At 40.1% G+C, this 20,458-nt stretch overlaps 3 protein-coding genes across 8 annotated transcripts in view; all 3 read right to left on the bottom strand.

Annotated features, from left to right (window-relative positions):
• The window catches only part of LOC134225461 (beta-arrestin-1), a 295,165-nt gene that overhangs the window by 178,482 nt on the left and 96,225 nt on the right, over positions 1-20,458 (bottom strand). The window lies entirely within an intron of this gene.
• LOC134225459 (trypsin 5G1-like) lies at positions 4,320-5,258 on the bottom strand. Its single transcript, XM_062705547.1, has one exon. It carries the CDS (start codon positions 5,201-5,203, stop codon positions 4,397-4,399), a length of 807 nt encoding a protein of 268 aa, XP_062561531.1. The 5' UTR covers positions 5,204-5,258; the 3' UTR covers positions 4,320-4,396.
• LOC134221000 (trypsin 5G1-like) lies at positions 18,322-19,247 on the bottom strand. The gene has a single exon (XM_062700172.1). The coding sequence runs from the start codon at positions 19,218-19,220 to the stop codon at positions 18,426-18,428; it is 795 nt and encodes a 264-aa protein (XP_062556156.1). The 5' UTR covers positions 19,221-19,247; the 3' UTR covers positions 18,322-18,425.

Raw genomic sequence — 20,458 nt, 5'->3', positions numbered from 1 at the left:
ACAACATTTCTGTGAAATATTTCAAAAAAACCTTCGATACACATTTGGGTGTCCGAAGTTTGTGTGTGTCCAAAATATGAATTTGCACGGAATTTTCAAAGGAATTTTGGAATGAATTTCCAAAGAAATTCATGAAAGAATGTTAGGAGAATTTTTCTACAGGAATAGCAGAAATAGTTCCTGAAGTAGTTTTCCACTGAATCCCTGAAGGAATATACAATGGAAATACGTCGAGGAGAAACTTCCGAATGGAATACTGAAGGGATTTCTTGAGGATTGTTTTAAAGTTATTGCTGGATTCAAATTATCTCTAGAACTAGATGAATTCCCGATGGAAGAATTTCAAAACGAATTATTGGTAGTTCCTTCGAGAATTTTTGCAGGAACTAATTCGAAAATTCATTGTTAAATTGTTTTTAGAGAGATTTTGGCGCGTATATTCAAATTTAAGGAAAAATATTAAATTTGATGTATCACGTGCCAGTTCAACTCCGCCAGTGGTGAAGCCCACAGGAAACAAATTCTATCGTTCTTCTGCGCTTTAAAGAAAAAGTATACCAAGTTTTAAAAGCATATGCCTTATTTATTCTTTCATTATTTTGTATTTTTCGACTCTTTATTTGAACCTTTGAACAAATGATATGAATACAACATATTTGCTTTCTCTCCTGCCGATTTCCCTGTTTGCCACAAGAATTCCTATAAAATTGCATAACATAAAATAGCATCCTAACAACAACTTTTGTTATAATAATAAAAATTGTTATTTATATAAGAACAGAACAACGAATGAAGAACATATTATGCGACAAAGTATTATAACAAAGTTTAATATTCATTTATCATTTGCATTTTCAACATATGAGCATGAGCATGACTGACCGCCCACGGTTGCTACTCCGTTATTGCCAGGTCAGCTGTAATTACAAAAAGAACCAGCAGATGAAGTTTGGGACTAACATCATCTTCAATAATATGAAGCTGGTGACCCAAAATAAGCAATACCAGCGCCGGCCGTGTCCGAATGCTGGTCAATTAAGGAATAGGTAGGAAATTGTTGACTGTGATACTCGCTTTGATAGAAGCCGACGAGTCATCTGCACTTCCACGAGAAATTACTGGGATGTTGGATATATAAGGTAGGGAGTGTGGCAGGGTTCGTTTTGGTAAACGGTCTGCCGTGTATTTTGATTTAAAACAAAAAAAAAACGAACGAACGCGATTTTCTCAATACAACCGAGTAGTAAAGCAAAGTATATTATGATGCTTATACAACACGAATGCAAAAGGAGAGAACCCGGAGGCGGCCGTCGACTTTGTGGTAGGAATAGTAGAAGGAATCATCTCCTATTTTGAATTAAATTTATCGGGTAAACACAAAACTATACATTCTGACTATAAATAACGTAAAATGCTTCTAATAAAATAGCTTCTTGCTGTTGAGTATGAAGAACTGTTATGTTAGAAAATGTGTTTTAAATTAATTATGCTAAACGAATATAATGCTTAATGCCGAACGGCGTACCTCCCACTTGGTTAGCTATCGTCATGGAGAGCGTTACGCCATGCTAACTTGGACAGCTTTTCTCCGGCTCTTTCAGCCAGTGAACTGCAAGTTTTCTGTGAAATGTTTTTTTTTTCTGTCAACAAGTGGGTGATTCTAAACATCTCGTTAGAGAAAGCTAATTACAGTTGCCTCGGAGCGTATTGTCTGCATACACATCAACGTCTATCGGGACATCGTATAAAGCTATTCTCCGAGGGCATGGATACAAATTGATGATTCAATAGGAATTTTTACCCATTACTAATGATTTGGTATGAATACAATGGCCATGTAATGCTATTGCATTATATTTTTTACCTAACTGTTTTGTCTCAGCTGATTTTTGTAACTGAAAAAAAAACTGAAAGGAATTTACGTCATTTTCATTCATCATATTAATAACCTAATACCGAGGAACTATTTCAGCCTATATGCTACAAAAAAATGAAGCGGAAAAGGGCTGCGTCACCTGTGAACTGTTTTCCTCCCTACATATTATTGTCATATTATGTTTAATTTTGAGCAATCGTTTGTTACGAGGCGAGTTTATCCTGATATGCAACGTAAGCAAGACCAATCGAGCTGTAAATGGTAATAAAGGGTGTCTGCGGTAGAATTGCAACACACGAAGAGGGGTTTCGTATGGTGCTAAACTTTGGAAATATGTAGTTGTTCACAAAACAGACTCGAAAATCAGAATCTTTCACTTCGAAAGATTCGAGACATCGAGAAAAATATAGGCAATTGTAAGTTCTTTGTTTTCCTGAGTAATAAAACATTACGAAGAATATTTGAGAGCCGATTTTTAATTAGGAAATGAAGAAAAGCGTGTTTTGTTTTTCTTTAAAATTACTAAATGATGACTGATACTTTGAACGCAAACCAATCGCATACGTCCATGATGTGGCAAAATATGTTTGAACAAAACAGAACAAAAAGTAAAGAGTCGATCTAGATTACGTATGATTAAAGTATAGAAAGCAAGTAGTAACAAAATAGTTCTATTTCGTATCCGAAAAGTTATAATTTGGCCGTCGAAAAACCTGATTCTCAGGGAATAAATTTAAACGTCGCAATTTTACCGTGGTCACTCTTTAGCTCACTTCGTTTCATAGCATTCATATGCATCGTATGTCCTTTGAAGATGATTTTAGATTAAAATTGTATTGAGAAACTAGATTTCGTTTTTCTTCGAACCAAATGGTAAACCAAGATTACTGAAAGATAATCTTACTAGCATCAGTTCCCTACACAGACTGTTCACTCTATCTATATTGGGCTCGACGATGACGCCGTCTTAAAACTAACAGGAAGGCAACCCCAGTTTCAAGACATATTTTTGTTGACATCAGTGTGAAAGCTCATCGCCGGAAAACATTATTTTCACGGAATTCTCGGCATTCTTTGTGTCATTTCGGAAGAAAACAGTGGCGAAAACAAGCTTTGAAATTGTATACGAAAAAGTTGATTTAGAGATATGTAGGTTCTTAGAAATATGGCTATACTGTTTTTTAAATCAAATGGGTGATAATCTTATGACTCGAAATAGAAAAGTATAGAATTTATATACACTTTGTGTGCGAGAAAATCAAAAATAATACATATAATAAACTGAAATGACGTGTTATTGTGAATGTTAGTGGCTGATGCGAATTCCACTGTTTAGCATGGCGTTGAACAAATAGTTAGACATACATGGAAATTACAATCTTTTTTTCGGATTGATATATTTTTGCAATCAAGGTAGAACAACAAAAAAATGGACAAATAATTCAAATTGAAATAAAAATCTAATTCAATTCATTACAATTAATTGTTGCAGCTGCTGGATTCCAAAGATAATGAATTCAAAATCATATTAAAATATCCACCCGCACTTAAACGTACGCACACACATACGAATGAACGCGACCAGATTCAATTCCCTGCCGACAACTTAATTAACTCATTCCAAAGTTAATTTATGGCTGCACATACCCACATACTACACACATACCTGGGCAAATCCAATCATAACTTTGATGAGAGAACACGCAACAAGCTTTGATTAAAACGGCTTCATCATAGCGAGCGCACTGCTGCACCATGTTCGGGATCTCTATTGATTTGGCTACATATATGTATACCATGGTTAGGCAATATGTTCAGAATCGCATTCACAATTAATGTCATTTGCACAACAGCCATCATTTTTTAATCAATTACTGTCGTGGCTAGGGTTTAGAGCAACCAGCAGCATTCGGGAGCACCCCAAACCACACAACCAAACTAAATGCTGCCGAAAAACACTTTAAGAGTTAAAAAGGTAAAAGAAGATTTTGTAAATAATTATGTATTTTCCGCTAAAACGAATAATTATTTATTGTGAAAGTTAGTTTGAGAGTTAAGTAAGTAGTTTTTTTGGAAATCCAGTCTTGTCATACAAAAGTATCAAATCTTGTGCAAGGTATGCCTAACCAATGTTAATTAGCTATTGAATCCATTCATATCTGTCATGACGTTATCTTTCTCTGAGATCAATAAATTATGTACCCCAAATGGGACTCGTGACACACTTTTCTGTGCCATCATTTAGTTATACCCTTTCTGATGGAATGAATGAACTCCATTTCCATAGCGAACCGACCAGCTGTAGACCGAGAACAAAAGGATAGAATCAATGCCAGAATAATTTATATCCAATCATAAATTATGACTATACCGGGTATGGGAATGATACCCGCAAGGACATGTTTCCGTACGTGATATAATGACATAGAAAACAACATATGAATAGTTTCCGAAAGACATTGGATCGTGATCTCATTTTATTAGAATAAATTGATCCATTTTGATTTTAGAGTTCCTTCCCTACACTCCACTGGTCTCCTTGATCCACTCGCGAACTGTGGCCACCCGAGAGTAAACACCGGGATATCCTTCTTCGGCACAGCCCTTACCCCAGGACACCACACCGACCAGTTTGTTTCCCTCGACCAGTGGGCCACCGGAGTCACCTTGGCAAGCGTCCTTACCTCCCTTGTCGAAACCAGCGCACAACATCCGCGGGGTAATCTCTCCGAACGAACTATACGCTTCGGTACACTTCTCCTGATTAACTGAAGGCACGTAAGCGGCTCTGAGTCCCACACCGTCCTCAAACACGTTTTGGGTATCACCCCATCCGGAAACCTGTAGGCAAGTGCCGTCTTCCACTGGTTCGTCCTGTTCCGGCAGTTCAACAGCGTAGACGCCTTTCTCTAAATCCAGTTCCTCTTGCAACTCCATCAGAGCAAAGTCGTAATCGACAGTACCGTGATCGTACGCCGGGTGCCGAATGACACGCTTAACCGGTACCAGTTCTCCACCGAATGTGTGCAGAGTTGTTCCGACGCGTACACTCATCTGCGGATCGTCGGTACTACCGGTACAGTGTCCAGCCGTCAGCACCCAAGTGCTGCTGATGATAGATCCTCCGCAAAAGTGTCCAAAACCATGCTGAAGTGACACTTGGAATGGCACGTCAGCAATGTCCACCTCGTAACCTCCGACGATCCGGCCCGAAGAGCGCAACAGCGGGTTGAACCATGGGCGCAGCGAATTCCTGGGGCTTGGTAGTGACTGGGTGGTTGTGGCGAGGACGCTGGCAATCGCCAATACGGTGAACAGAGAGGCCATGGCTGTACCGGGTAGGTCGACGAGCAGATGATGTACTGTGGATTAGACAGCTGCGGATAGCGAATATATACGATTTGTGCTAGAGATATCCGTGGGTTTCAAGTGGTCCTTAGTTTGGTTTTCACGTGCAAAGTTAAGTAGCTAATAGTCACGTTTTATGATGGGCTTGCATACTTTGAAGATTACAATGTAAGTTGAAGAGATAATAGATCGCAATTATAGAATAACCGGTTTTTGAGGAATGAAAATTGAAGTGGTAGATTTCCAATTGTTTTTTAGCAGAATCGTCATATATGAAACATAAAATAATTCGTAAGACTTACAAAATTTAACAAACATTGTTTCGATGCAAAACACTATACATTGAATTAATTTCTAAATGCATTCATGTTGATTGTCAAATTTTAATCGGCATATTGGAGTTTTGATTGAAGCAAAAATGTGCATCTGGATATGTGTTTGCCGCAAGGTTCTGAGGTTCTGAGACAATCATCGTACAAGATATTTAGTTTAGCTCATTTTACGAGGGTAGTTTCACTCCCACTCGTAACTATAGATTGAAAATTCTCCTAAATGATATCACGATAGATTTTTTTCCCACTTTATTAATATGAGTTTTGACTTTGATTAAACCAAAGTAGCCACTAAGCATATGCGGTATTTCGAAAAAAAAATCGTTTTAGCGCATTCGTAACGAAATTCCGCGGAGTGTGGCGAAATCTGTTTTTCTGATTTCGTTTCGTATCGTTAAATTTCAAATTTTTCGACTGAAAAATCGTTCTTTTAACGAAATTAAACGGAATTTAGCGGAATTTCGAAATTAATTTTTAATAATTACAATTTCCATAAAATAAAAAAAATTCGGCTGCGCCGCTGAATAAAACCATTAAAATTCTACTCAATATTTTATACATATAAATTCTTTCACTAAATTCAGCTTTCAATTTGTTAATTTAAATAATATTATTCAGTGAAGTAAAATAATGTGTAGAGTAGATCTCATCGTTTTGGTATGCTATATTTTTATTTAAATTAACTGATTTGTGTATGAAATATGCACTTGTTCGATTTGTGCTCTTCTAGTTGTGGAAACTCTTCGATAAGCGAAATAATCCTCACTGGACTACTGAGTATTGTCCGTTTCCGTTGTCTTTTGAAAGTATTCAGTTTAAACAATCATTGTTTGAAAGCAATGAAATGGAGATGGTGACGTTTCAGAAGTTTTCCTGATTTAGTAGATTATTAGATATTTGCAGATTTAAGAATGCTCCAGATTTGAGACATTCTCTGATATCTCATTTATTTCGGATTCTGGAACTGATTCATATCTTTCCGATTGAGATCATTGTCATGGTCTAAACTTCTACCTTCAGATATTTTTGATTCCGTACTTTTTGGAAATCTATAATTATCTCACATTTTCTAGATCCTTCAGATCCAGATTATTCAATTGTTTCAACATCATACCGATTTTCTGTCACAATCGTGCCGGTGCGGTGTGTTTTCCGTAGGGCAGTTTGTTGTTAGTTTGGACGTGCTGCTGCTTTTAACAATTAATATTTAGCAATAATCGTAAAGGTCTGCGTTCGAGTTGTTGGCATAAAATGAGTAATGGCCAAAATACTATTTTTTGTACAAAAAGCGCGTAAATAATCCAGCCATTTTTTTGCACGTATTCTCAACCAACAAGATGCATTCAAATGGAAATCCTGTCTAATCATTTCATATTGAAAGTTGGCTGGATCGGATTATGGACTCAAAAGTTATGGCAAAAATACTATTTTTCCATAATACACCAGAAAGTCACCGATGCCGCAGGTGGATTATTCAGGGTTTTTTTTTCTAAATAATTTTTGCAGATTTTTGCAGATTTATTTTTTTTATGGTGATTCGATTATCCGGAGGATTTGATTATCCGGAGTGAAAATAAAATTGATACTCCGGATAATCGAGTACGACCTGTATTTGGAAGATTCTGTGTCAAATTAATTAGGTTACACTGGCGATCACCTCTTCAGAGCTACTGACTGAATAGCAACAAGGCAGTCTCAATTGAATTGTTATACATGTATCATGTCCTAGCTTTCATTTTATTGCTAAAATCAGCAAACAACCGTATTTTTTTTACGGAAATTTGTTCTTTATTTTGCTGAGCTGCAGAAATAACGGCTTTACAGATTCATCATGGAATTTGGAACGTTTCCGGGGCACCAGGAAATGCGAGGCGAGTAAACTGTTCCTCATAATCCGGGACGCTTAGCCATTGTAAGCTAATGCCTATATGCCGATAGAGTGAAAGTGTTGCTAGAGTCAGCGCATCCCACGCACCAAAGAAATTGTGAAAAAGTCATGAAACAAAAAAAGGTTTTCATCTACCTAGCAGTCACGATTTTCGTTTATCTTCCAAGGCTAACTCCATAAAAAAAGTGATGGATGAAAAATGCCCCTCATCATAAAAAACTCACAACGTAAAAAAATTACTTTGAATTTAAAAATTAATATTTCCAACAGACCTTAGTAAAAAAATTGAAAAAGTCGAGTTTTGTATTGCAATCAACTGCTTAAATCTGTTGAAAAGACCATTTTGGAAAGTTTTACAGATTCAATAAATCTTCTTGAATTTGGTCGAAAATTTACCTGGAGACTTTATTTAAGATGTTAATTGAAATGGAGGGGTGGCACTTTGAATCTGTAATACTTTTTAAAATGCTGAACAGATCTAATCAATATAAAATCTGTTGCAAATATTAAGCGATATTAAATGATGAATATTCTCACGATAAGAAAATTATTTTGAGATTTTAGTGCAATATCTTCACTTGTCATAAGACGAGTTTGTACAATCCCATTTAAATCCACCACCTTATTGTACCTTGACAGATACGTATTTTGACCTCAACAGTAAGGCCGTCTTCAGTGTCTCGTACTTGACTCGACTTTCTCATTGAGTCGAGTCAAGTACGAGACACTGAAGACGACCTTACTGTTGAGGTCGAAATACGTATCTGTCAAGGTACAATTAAGTGGTGGAATTAAATGGGATTGTACAAACTCGTCTTATGACAAGTGATTCTCACGTTGTTTATGGCGAGGGGCATACTTTTGAAAATGGTGAATAGATCCAAAGTGATCTGTTACTTACCTATGTCCTTTTGTAAAATTAAGCCAGATTTTCCCTATGGCATTTGGGTAACAATTATGTAGAATGAAATCAGTAGTGATTCAGTTTCATTTCAAATGTTCGATCACTATTCTAGTTTGAATCTGGAACAAAATAGAACGAACTCGCTGGTTTCCCCAACACATGTTTTTTAAATTTCTGCCAAGAAAGACGCCGTAACTGCAAAGTGGATTGATTCGTAGATAAAATGACGCATTCATAAACCAAAATATTTGAAACTCGTGATTCATTCGTGGTTCAAATCTGCAGAAAATAGAACTGCGCTCAGTTTTAAGTTTATGACAGTTGACTGGTATAAAAAATGAATCTAGAGCAGCTGCTGGGTAAATAAATGTTTCAGATTCATATTCAAAATGAGCATTGCTGATTTTGCCCTAAGAGTGAAATCAGTAGTGATTCAGTTTCATTCCAAATTTTCGACCACTATTCTAGTTTGAATCTGGAGCAAAATAGAACAGACTCGCTCGTTTCCCCAGCAGTGTTCCATTCATGTTTTTAAAATTTTCAATTTAATGAAATAATTATGTTGCGGCCCAGAAAGGCTCCGTAATTGCAAAGTGGATTGATCCGTGGATAAAATGACGCATTCATACACCAAAACCATTTAAAAATTATTTGAATCTTTGATTCATTCGTTGTTCAATTCTGCAGAAAATAGAACTAAGCGTTATACCAGTTTTATTTTTTTGACAGTTGACTCATATAAAAATGAATCTAGAAAAGCTGCTGGGAAAATTAATGTTTCAGATTCATATTTCAATTGGCAGCCCTGAACGATTTGAATCACTGCTGATTTTACTCTAAGGCCCTTACTGATGTCGGAAAGGTCAAAGGGAAAGGGGGTTATAATAGATAAATATTAAAATGAATAAGAAAATAAAAAAACTTCCTCGAATTTGTTGAAGAATATTTTGAAAATCCTAATAATTTTCCGAATTTTTCAATCTTGTCGCATCAAAATTTTATATTGGAGAAAAAAATCTACGACCTTGATTCTAAAAATTTTAAACAAAATTATTTTCTCCGCGGATTTTTTTTATTCGTTTTTTGCATTATTTATATAATGCTAAAAAAACTATTTAATAAAAATTTCGCGGAAAAAAAATCAAATTTCGTTTCGTTTCGTAAAATTTCGAATCAAATGGACCCGGATTTCGTTTCGTTTCGAAGTTTCGGAAGAAAATTTGAATTTCGTTTCGTTTTGTTCCGATCCAACAGTTGCATTTCTAATTTTGTTTCGTTTCGTTTCGTCTGGAAACATTATGTTATCGCATACCCTTAGTAGCCACCCAGGGACCTTCCGTAAGCAAGGTTTTTGATATTAACAACAGTTATTGTTTTAAACGACAAATTAAAAACGAAAAACAGATAGCCTTAACACTAAAAACATTAAAATTGAATAAAACTAGGTCGTAACACTGGTCGAAACAGGAACGGGACAGATGAAAGATATTTAAAAGGTAACCGTCAAAAGCAGGGAGAACCCATACTTCGGTTGAAAACCTGCCAATCCATTGGTGTTATAGTCGGTATCTTATCGTAAGTATTTGTTGCGCTGTTCTCCGGAGATGATTATTCTTGTTTGATGCGACGGCAGAACCCTAAAATCTTCAGAATTCAGCCCTCTGTCCTCTGGTCAATGAAAATAATTTAGAACGGAAAAGAAATCCGACGATTAATATGATTCAGTTCGCCTGTTTGGCAGGACGATTCTTCTTCTTCTTATTGGCATTACATCCCCACACTGGGACAGAGCCGCCTCGCAGCTTAGTGTTCATTAAGCACTTCCACAGTTATTAACTGCGAGGTTTCTAAGCCAGGTTACCATTTTTGCATTCGTATATCATGAGGCTAACACGATGATACTTTTATGCCCAGGGAAGTCGAGACAATTTCCAATCCGAAAATTGCCTAGACCGGCACCGGGAATCGAACCCAGCCACCCTCAGCATGGTCTTGCTTTGTAGCTGCGCGTCTTACCGCACGGCTAAGGAGGGCCCCTTGGCAGGACGATATGTGTATCAAAATTGAAATCTAGTCAGAACGCAGCACTTCAGCAATAGTCTTTTGGGTATTCTGACAAGCAACTTGAGGAACTTGCTCGGCTGATGAGTCATGAGTCATGATTGTAGACGATGTTGAAGTGTTAAAGCGACTTAAGCCCCGGGTTGGGGTTCCCGGGCTGCCCGATCACTGGAGGAACCTTGGATGAAGCCAAGGAGTGCCCGTGCTCCTCGGATTCTTGGGCTTATACCCGAAATATTATTCGGGACACCCGAATGAAAATTGTGTCTCGATATGACGATATAGGCCCCTGATTTTAGGAAGCGGATGAGGGCGGTGGTACTGGCGGTATCGTCTGCAAAAGCGTTTCTGATGCTTGTGGGTATTCTCTACGCCTCAGGGCTGGTAGCGACTGAAGCCACTCAAAATAGTGACTTTAGTGACCAAAGCTGACGAAAAAAGGGACCAAATAGTGACTTTCAGTTGCAGTAAAAGTGACCAAATAGTGACTTCCAATTTCAGTTGCAAGTTCGATGAGACGAAATCAGGCGTTTTTGGGTCGGATGAGAATATTTTTTTCGTAATTTGTGGCGGAAAACATCTTTCACTCACTTAGAACAAACTCAGAAGAGAAACGAAAATCGTACTCGCTAACTTTTATCTACTTTGTGACTAAGTAAATTTGTATTGCCCTCTCTTTTAACCCCACGGAAATTTTACTCAATATTTTTAAAAAGCAGGACAATTCAAAACTATGAGTAGTCTGCAAGCAAATCCAATTTTTACGCGAATGGAAGTGAGCGAAATATGGTTATCACTCTTAACACCTGTTTTTCTTTTCTGAAAATTATTTCTCGGCGAAAATCTGCGTGAATGAGCATTCTCTTCTCGTGAGAATGAGTGAAAATTTCGATCATTGGATTAGCTGAACACCTACTTAAGAAAGATGCAAAGAACTCTACGATTTGTCATAGGTGAAACGGATGTTTTTTGAATTTTTATTGCGACAGGAACAACAGTATTATGGAGATTCATGTACAACGAGCCTGGGATTGAACCCTCGACCTCCTGCTTGTAATGAGGACCATGCTCTCTGAACTTTTAAATATGTTTACTCCAAAATACGCAGGTTTTCCAACTTGCTGTGCGTATTCATGAATGATTTTTGCTATGGAATTCGACAGCGCATGCAATCTTCAAAATTGGGGAGACTTGATGATCGCCTTTCTATGATATCTATGATACTCAATAAATATTTTTTTGGAGCAAACCCACCTATCAAATCTACAAAAAAATAGCCGCTTGAGAACAAATTAAACTTTCTTGAATTTTTTAGACAAATTTTTATATGCATGCCCTATGAGGGAAGTCTGCTCTAATTGAGGCAACAACTTAAAATCCAAATATCCTAAAATTGTGGTGGAATGATGGAATTTTTATCAATGAAGGTCATTTAGCATATTTATGGATTTGTGCTGTGAAAAAATGATAGCATTTGGTCATTATTGGGAGAAGTTGTTCTAATTTTGCGTGGCCACTAAAAAACATCTTAAGGAGGAATAAAACACAGTAAATAAGGTTGTCAATTGAAAAAACTCGCAACATAACGGTCATATGTCTAGAGGATCTATTATAAAAATACGCTGTAACACTACTTTAGTTCTTGGTAAAACAGGGAAGAATCAAGTCTCCCCACCATCCTCTACTGCATGAAGTTTGAGTTAAAATCGAAATCGACAGGTCTCCTGCTTGCTTGACTGTATACCAATTTATAAATTGTGACGTAAAACACCTTCAATTAGCTACTGGTGAAATGCCAATAAGAGCAGCCAGTTAAATGGCTGGCGAAGTTACAGAGCGATCATTTTTCCATGGTCCGTAATTTCATTTCCGCCATGAACAAAGCATCTTCCGATGGATACATAAAGCCTTATAAAAAAATCTTAGTCAATAGTTTCAAAATAGTTGAAAATAGTGACTTTTTGCGAGAAAAAGTGACTTTAGTGACTTGAGATCAAATAAAGAGACTTTTTAGTGACTAGCCCGAAAAAAGTGACCAAGTCACTAAAAAGTGACCCGCTACCAGGCCTGCTCCCTGAGGGCTTGGTATTTGGGGCACTGGTAGAGATAATGTGCTACTGAGTTAGGAACATCGCAGTGTAAACGGAAGGGCCCTCCCCCAAAGTTGTGGGAGACTCTGTGTGGTCTGGTCAGTTCGGAGCCGGGAGATGACCTGCTGATCTCTCAAATTAGGGAGGTCTGTCAGGCAGAGGTAATGCCTTTTACTTTGCGGAGTTGCGTGTTGGTAGATGATCTTCAACTGCGGATGTTGACAACCGCTGACATTGCAGTCCAGTTCCCGTCAAATGATCGGCGGAAGTATTGCCAGATATTCCGCAGTGCTTTGGGATCCAGGCAAACGTCTCGTTCGGGCGCTTGTTGGCAAGGATGCTCTGGATCCAGAGGTGTTTAAGCTGTTCGCTCTGTAAAGCGGAAATTACGTTGGCAGCATCTGTCAAGATAAAGATCGGTTTTCTTGATGGATACGTAGCGGCGACGAAGATTGCAGCAGCCTTAGCGAAAAAAATGCTGCAAATGTCCGGGAGGATGTCCGAGACTATCAGGTTTGTCCCTACACCCAAAAAACAAATCTGGCAATCATTGTATAAAATCTTGGCATATACAATTCTGTAAGCTTTTCATAAAAATATTGTATTAAAATCTTCCGAAATTATTATTATTATTAATGCCAAATTATTATACAGTTTCTGTAAGGTTCTTATGCAGAATTGTATTAAAATCTGCCAACCGCTGGGTGGGTGTATGAGCCCGAGCCCGACCCATGCGTAAATCTATATTCGTGATCCCTATACTCTCCATATAAAAGTTCGGCCACCGACATCTTGAACACTTCTGAGTTATCACCTCTGCGGAAGTATCTAGCTATGAAGCTGTTTATTGTGGATGTAAAGGAGTGTCAGCTCCTCGCTCCATGCCAGTAAACTCATGCCACAAGGGGGAGCCTGACGCCGGCTTTCGTGTGCAGAATCCTGTTCCCTTCGACAAAGGGAGGGTTCCTATGATCTCCAGACGTGGTTGCGGCGAATGAAGCGGCTTTGCGACAGATTGCCGCCAGCACACGATCGTAGAAAGTCAAGATGTCTGTCTCGGCACAGGCACACTCGGATGGTGTCTATGATAGTAGCCCTGAAACAGCTCCAATGTACTGATTGAAGGTCGGCGACAAAGTATCTATGTGGTTAATGTGGGATAAGCAGGTGAGTTCCACCCCGTAGAGAAGATAACTATCGATGATAGCCTGACCAATCCGTAGCCGGAGTGCTCTATTGTTTGTTCTGTGTGGTTTGGATAAGTTTGGATTAGATTAATCCTAGTTCTGCAGTTGTCCTTGACTTCACGGAAATGCGGCAGGAAAGTGAACCACCGATCGATGGAGACTTCTAGCACCTTTACTATTTTCTGGTTGAGTATGGGGGTCGTTTGGCCGAAACCCATTTGGCCGAACAAACCATTAGGCCGAAACCCATCTGGCCGGGTCACTTGACCGAAAGGGTCATTTGGTCGAAAAGGTCGTTTGGCCGGAAGGGTCATTTGGTCGACAGCTCGTTAGGTCATTAGGTATTCCCCTAACTTTATATTCTTACCGGATAGCTGATGTCTCCCCTCTGCAAACGTGCCCACGGACGCACTTGCTGGCGGTCATGGAAAACTGACGACAACCAACAGAATATCGTCGGCGATTCAAAAATGTAGAAGCAAAACACATTGTTCATGGAAACGAGGAAAAGTGTAACAGCCAAGATAGACTCTTGGGGTACGCCAGTTTTCTCCTCGTAGGTCCCCGAAGCCTAATTTCCAGTGAGTACCTTTAAGGAGCGACCTGTTAGGAAATTCCGGACAAAAGCCAGGATGTTGCAGGAAAACCACAGTCGCTCAATTGTTGGAGAACGAAAGGCGTCCATTTCCTGTTGAATGCCTTCGAAATGTCGAGGGATACCAGGTCTGCGTGAATGTGCTTTTCGAAGGCTTCCCAGGCCAGCGAGGTAGGAGCCCGTTCCATATCCTGGGCGGAAGGCGTGCTGCCAAATACCAAATCTGCCATCTGTTTCGAGTTTTTTTTACCATGGCCGGCGGTTCACTAATCTCTCGACGACCCTGGATACACAGGAGGTCATCGACAACCAGGACAATGTATGAAGGGCTGCCGTCGAATGAACAAAATGATTTTTTTTTTCACTAAAGCTCGGTTGCATCGTTGCAAGAGGATTAGATGCATCCTTCTACGCCTCTCGGAAGCCTCCTTTCAAGAGGCTCGGAAGCCTTCTTTTAAGAGGCTCGGAAGCCTCCTTTCAAGAGGCTCGGAAGCCTCCAGGAGGCTCGGAGGCCTCCTTTCAAGAGGCTCGGAAGCCTCCTTTCAAGAGGCTCGGAAGGCTCCTTTCAAGAGGCTCGGAAGCCTCCTTTCAAGAGGCTCGGAAGCCTCCTTTCAAGAGGCTCAGGCCTCCTTTCAAGAGGCCTCAGAAGCCTCCTTTCAAGAGGCTCAGAAGCCTCCTTTCAAGAGGCCTCAAAGCCTCCTTTCAAGAGGCTCCAGCCTCCTTTCAAGAGGCCTCAAGCCCCTTTCAAGAGGCTCAGGCCTTCTTTCAAGAGGCTCAGAAGCCTCCTTTCAAGAGGCTCAAGCCTCCTTTCAAGAGGCCTGGAAGCCTCCTTTCAAGAGGCCTCGGCCTCCTTTCAAGAGGCTCAGAAGCCTCCTGTCAAGAGGCTCAAAAACCTCCTTCCAAGAGGCTCGGAAGCCTCCTTTCAAGAGGCTCGGAAGCCTCCTTTCAAGAGGCTCGGAAGCCTCCTTTCAAGAGGCTCGGAAGCCTCGTTTCAAAAGGCTCGGAAGCCTCCTTCCAAGAGGCTCGGTAGCCTCTTTTCAAAAGGCTTGGAAGCATACTATCAAGAGGCTAAGAAGCGTCCCTCCAAGATGCAAAGGAAGCTTCCTTTTAAGTGGCTTGAAAACCGCCTTCAAGAGGCTTGGAAGCCTCTCTACAAGGGGCTCAGAAGCTTACAATAAAGAGGCGCGGAAGCCTACTTTAAAGGGACTCAAAAGCTGAAAGGAGCTTCCCTTCAAATGCTCGGAATTATGTTTTCAAGAGGATTGGAAGCCTGCTTTCGGAAGGGGGTACCTCAATTAATGCAAAAGTTCTCAAGAAAAAGGTTGAGAACCGCTGCTTTAACGTGTTGCCAGGTTAGATTTCGATAGACTTCTTTTATTTCTTTATTGAAGCTGCGCCGCCATGAGCCTTTGGGCCCCGCTAGGTTCCAGCTTGTTAATAGATTTCGTTTCCGCCTCAACGTAAGAGTGGGCTTCTGGTGACGATGGAGCTTGAAATCCGATTGTGAGGCCACCAGGCACGAATTATGTTATGTACGAAATATGTAGGCATCTGTTGATAAACACCTGCAGCCGTTGAGCGATCTCCAATGATACACACCTGGCGCAGCACGGATTTGACGTTGGAATTTAAAATTCGGATTCTAATGCATTCAATTATCTGCCTGTTTTCCAGATATTTCGTAAACTCGCAGCCCCTGCTTTTTTGATCCGTGCGCCTATTTCGATCTTTGTACCGCAGTCTGACGCTATTTGGCTACCAAGATATTTCATGCGCATATATTGCGCTTCGCTCCGGTCGAAACAAGCGCGATCTTTAAAAGTTTGCAGTAGCCATCGGGCAAGTAAATACAGTGAGTGTTTTAGCAGTCGCGAAAAAAAAAAAAACATCGGGAAAGTAAGTACAGTGTGTGTATAATTCGTCGCGAGCAGAAGAAAGAACATCTGTTTGATAATCGGTGGATTATTCGCTTTGCTTGCGATCTTCTATAGTTTGCAGTAGCTATCGGGCAAGGAAGTACAGAGTGCTATGCGTCCGTTCGGTCGTCCAAAACGAGATTCTCTTCAGTTTTCGTATACCACCGGACATATGCGAGACAGTGAATTAGTGTTAGTTCCAATCCCATAGATCGCATCCCTTACCAAAGTGAATCCAGATAAATTATCCTTTGTAACTAGAACGATATCCAATCGTGGAGATACAGAGATATACTCGGTCACTAGTAGCAAAGATAGTCGGACTAACAATCCTTCCCTTCCCTTCGACGTGGCCGGCGCCGTTATTGACTTCAAATATTTGAGCTCCCGAAACGTGTACATTGAGAATTGGTAGCTAATCCCAAGCCCCATTTATTGTGTTCTCTGTACAATTTTGCTAGTCAATCACGCAGTAGCAACTACGAATTGTGCGGTTATAGTGCTCATGCTCATGATTGCCCGGCTACTGTGGAAGAAAGTCATCCAGGTGCTCCATCTCCATGGTTATAGGCAGTGATGGATTTTTGGTATCGACGCGTGTTATACATCGGATCCTAGGCAGATCATGTCGAGGAGGTGGTGGCATGGCTGGCACATGAAAATGTTGTTCGAAGTGATCGAACCAACGTTTCTGTTGATCAGATGGGTCGGTCAATTGCTGACCATTCCCGTCTTTCACAGGCATCGTCGCATTCATCTTCGCCCCGATTAAGCGTTGTGAGATATTGTAGAGAATACGAATGTCCCTGTTTGCTGCGGCTCTCTCTCCTTCGTCGGCCAGAGAGTGGGCGGGCTCGCTTGTCCCATCGACATGAGCGTTTCATTTTCTTCTCTAGAGCCCAGTATTGTTGACGGGCTAAGACTTTGGCTCTTCTGGTTTTTGTTCGCTCTATTATGGCTTTAGCGTTACTTCGACTCATCAGTGATCCGTTGTTTTCTCTGGGTGCGCAGTTCGCCCAGATTATTCTCGCTAGTGGCGATGAAGGCGTTTTTAATGGCGGTCCATTGGTCTTCCACGCTGAAAACCTTCCGGAATATCTGCAGAACCGGTCTCCAATTCTTCCACGAAGGACCTTTTCACCGTGGTATCTTCCACTCGGGGTGTGTTAAATCGTCGTCCAGCTTTTTCTCCTCATGCCGACGAATCCACGCAATGCGCAGGCGTATTTCGCGGGTGAGGAGGTGATGATCAGACGCGATATCGGCACTACGATTATTCCGACACCAAGAAGGCTTCATTTTCCACTGACGCAGTTGTTATTGATTTGATTTTCTGTAAAGCCGTCACGGGAGACCCAAGTGATCTTGTAAACCGGTCGATGAAAGAAGAGCAATCCCCCGATCACCATGTCGTCATTACCACAGATATTTGCAAACAGTTCTTTGTTTTTTCTCATTTTTACCCATGCGCCCCATGATAACAAGCTTCTGAAAAAAGTTTTCGGAAAATTATACAAACGAACGCCTATGACATTTCACAACACTTCTGGAGTTCCCATTAGAATTTAGATTATAAAAGTTAAACTAAATTGGATTTAATTGACGTCACTACAGCTGGAAACAAATTATCCCGGGAGCAATAAGATCATGATAAATCGGATAAGCCAAGGTAGAAGAAATCTGACAGGCCGAATTTGTAGATAAGTCAAGTAAACAATTTTAGACTCCCTCCCTCTCCATTTTGTATTAAATATTTAATTCCTAAAACCTAATTTCAGTGAGGAGATATAATTGATCTGCATGATCCGCATCGCCTTACAATGTTACGTAAAATGCGAACAGTCCCCAACCTTATTAAAGAAACTGTTTGGCTGAATAATATGATATGTGGGTTAAGAAGTGATAGAAACTCCCCGTGCAGTGTGCTACTGTGATACACATGATACGAATTCAAACAATAATTGCGTCATGCGCATCAAAAGCGTCTAGCAAAACTATCTGCTGATATTCAATTGGTATGCAAACAATGGCTTGTTTTGTGGTTGGAGAGAATTATTTGAAGGTTTGGAATGTGAAAAAAATAGATACCTACTACTAAGAGTAGTTTATACAAGAAGAAAGAATTCGGAACAGATTTTTTTATGCAACTATATTAGATGTACTTATATTATGATGTACAGTTATGTGATGAATTATTGTAAACTTAAATTAAAATCAGTGACGAACTGTTAAACTCCACTTATTTCCTTGATCCAACTGCGAACGGATGCAACCCTTGCAAAAACTGTGGGATGATTTTTTTCGGCACATCCGAAGCTCCAAGAAACCACCCCTACCAGCTTGTTTCCATCCATCACCAGCGGACCGCCAGAATCGCCGTGGCAGGCATTGTTTCCTCCCTTGTCAAAACCAGCGCACAGCATGCGTGGTGTCACCGTTCCGAACCATTCGTATGATTGGGCACATTCCTTCTGATTGACTATCGGAATTGTAGCCGCCTTGAGTTGGTATCCATTCTCGTAAGCGTTTTGTGTATCACCCCATCCGGAAACCTGCAGACAGGTTCCATCGTTCACCGGTTCGTCCTGCTCCGGGAGCTGAACGGCGTAGAATTGGTCATCCAGTTTCAACTCTTCACTTAATTCCAACAAGGCAACATCATAATCAAGCGTTTCGAAATTGTATTGCGGGTGTTGAATGAAGCGTTTGGCCGCCACCAGTAGACCACCTTCGTCGGACAAACTGGACCCGACACGGACGTTGATCATCGGGTTATCACTGCTTCCAGCACAATGGGCGGCCGACAAAATCCACCTGCCACTGATGATGGATCCACCGCAGAAGTGACCGAGCTGATGCTGAAGGGAAACTTGGAAGGGTATATCGGTGATGTTGGCGGGATAACCTCCGACGATACGATCTGAAGAGCAAGTCGATCGGGTGGCCAGGCGAAGATTCGGTAGAGCTAGACCGCTGGCCGCGAAAGTAGATGTGATTGTCAGAAAAATCCCAAAAGCAGTCATGGTGAAGCTTTGTGGATTGGCGATGAAAGCTGGACTGTGAGTTGATAATCATAAGTGTGGTATTTTATACAACTTGTTGAAGTAGGAACACGAGATTCCAGCGGATTATTTTTCGAGTGATGTGATTGTCGACTTTCTAAAACGAACATGTGTTTAGGAAGAAGTCACGTTTCAGTATATTAGGTTTAGATAAATTTGGGACGATTTATTGGGATATAGCTGTGGTGTGTATCGACTCGCGGTTGATTTGAATCAACCATGAGTTTTGAGATTCTGAGTTTTTTCCAACGTTGTTACGCAAATTAAAATTAACGTTTTGTTCTAGAAAAATGAAAAATAATACCAAGTCAAACTAAAAAGTAGTCAAAAGTAAAAACAAGTCATCAATTGGGATTTGGGTGAAACTACAATTTGATCACAAAATTATAAATACGACAAATAAAAGTACTCACAATGTCTATCAAATACACAACAAATGCACTAATTGCAAATTATGTCAATGATGATGAATGTGGATAGGCTACATAGGGGAATTCTCTTTTCTCGCAAGTATTTTGATTTCCGAGCATACACTACACAAGGGATTTGTGTAACCATTAATATAGCTGAGATCTGGTTGCCCTGGGTCTTGCGGAATGTAACTTCAAAGAAACGTGTTCGAACAAAAATTAAGCTCTTGTAATTTTCCCCTGTATGAAAACATGCCATGGTTGTACTTAGCTGCCTCACCATACTTAATCCCTGCTTCTTGAAATAATACCACTTAAAGCGGCATCATACAGATGTTGATAACGATCGGTAATTTCATTAAACTAGTCTCAGAAACTCAACTCTTCTCAGTTCATTATTCGAACACATTCGACCAACAACGACATTGGGATTCCTTTTAGCTTACTGTTGGTTGACTGTCTTTGCCTCTCTACGCTACAATACGTAGCGTATTTTAAAATTTGAATCCTAGTCATTATATCGAGCATCTCTAAAAACTATTACATTCGTCTGTAAGGCATAAGTATGTATAAGACTGTTCAGTTTGAAGATGATGTGTGGCAGTAGCTCAGGGTGGAAGTAATTGTCTTCCTAGTAAATCACCGAATTTGTAAGTATGTTTTTGATTTACGGTTTTTTAATAAATAGATTTTTTAGTTTTTTAGCTGGTTTAAGCCAACATCCATGCCCTATGTGCTGTAAGAGTCGGAACGATGCTACATTACCACCATTACCACATCCAAAACGCA

Source organism: Armigeres subalbatus, chromosome 3 (genome assembly GCF_024139115.2).
Source record: "Armigeres subalbatus isolate Guangzhou_Male chromosome 3, GZ_Asu_2, whole genome shotgun sequence".
Taxonomy (NCBI): Eukaryota; Metazoa; Arthropoda; class Insecta; order Diptera; family Culicidae; genus Armigeres; species Armigeres subalbatus.
The sequence above is the reverse complement of the archived record's forward strand: the minus strand, read 5'-3'. Positions and strand labels throughout refer to the sequence as shown.

Excerpts from the sequence above, each read along its gene's own strand:
- LOC134221000 (XM_062700172.1), bottom strand. The coding sequence starts at position 19,220 with ATGACTGCTTTTGGGATTTTTCTGACAATCACATCTACTTTCGCGGCC.
- LOC134225459 (XM_062705547.1), bottom strand. The coding sequence starts at position 5,203 with ATGGCCTCTCTGTTCACCGTATTGGCGATTGCCAGCGTCCTCGCCACA.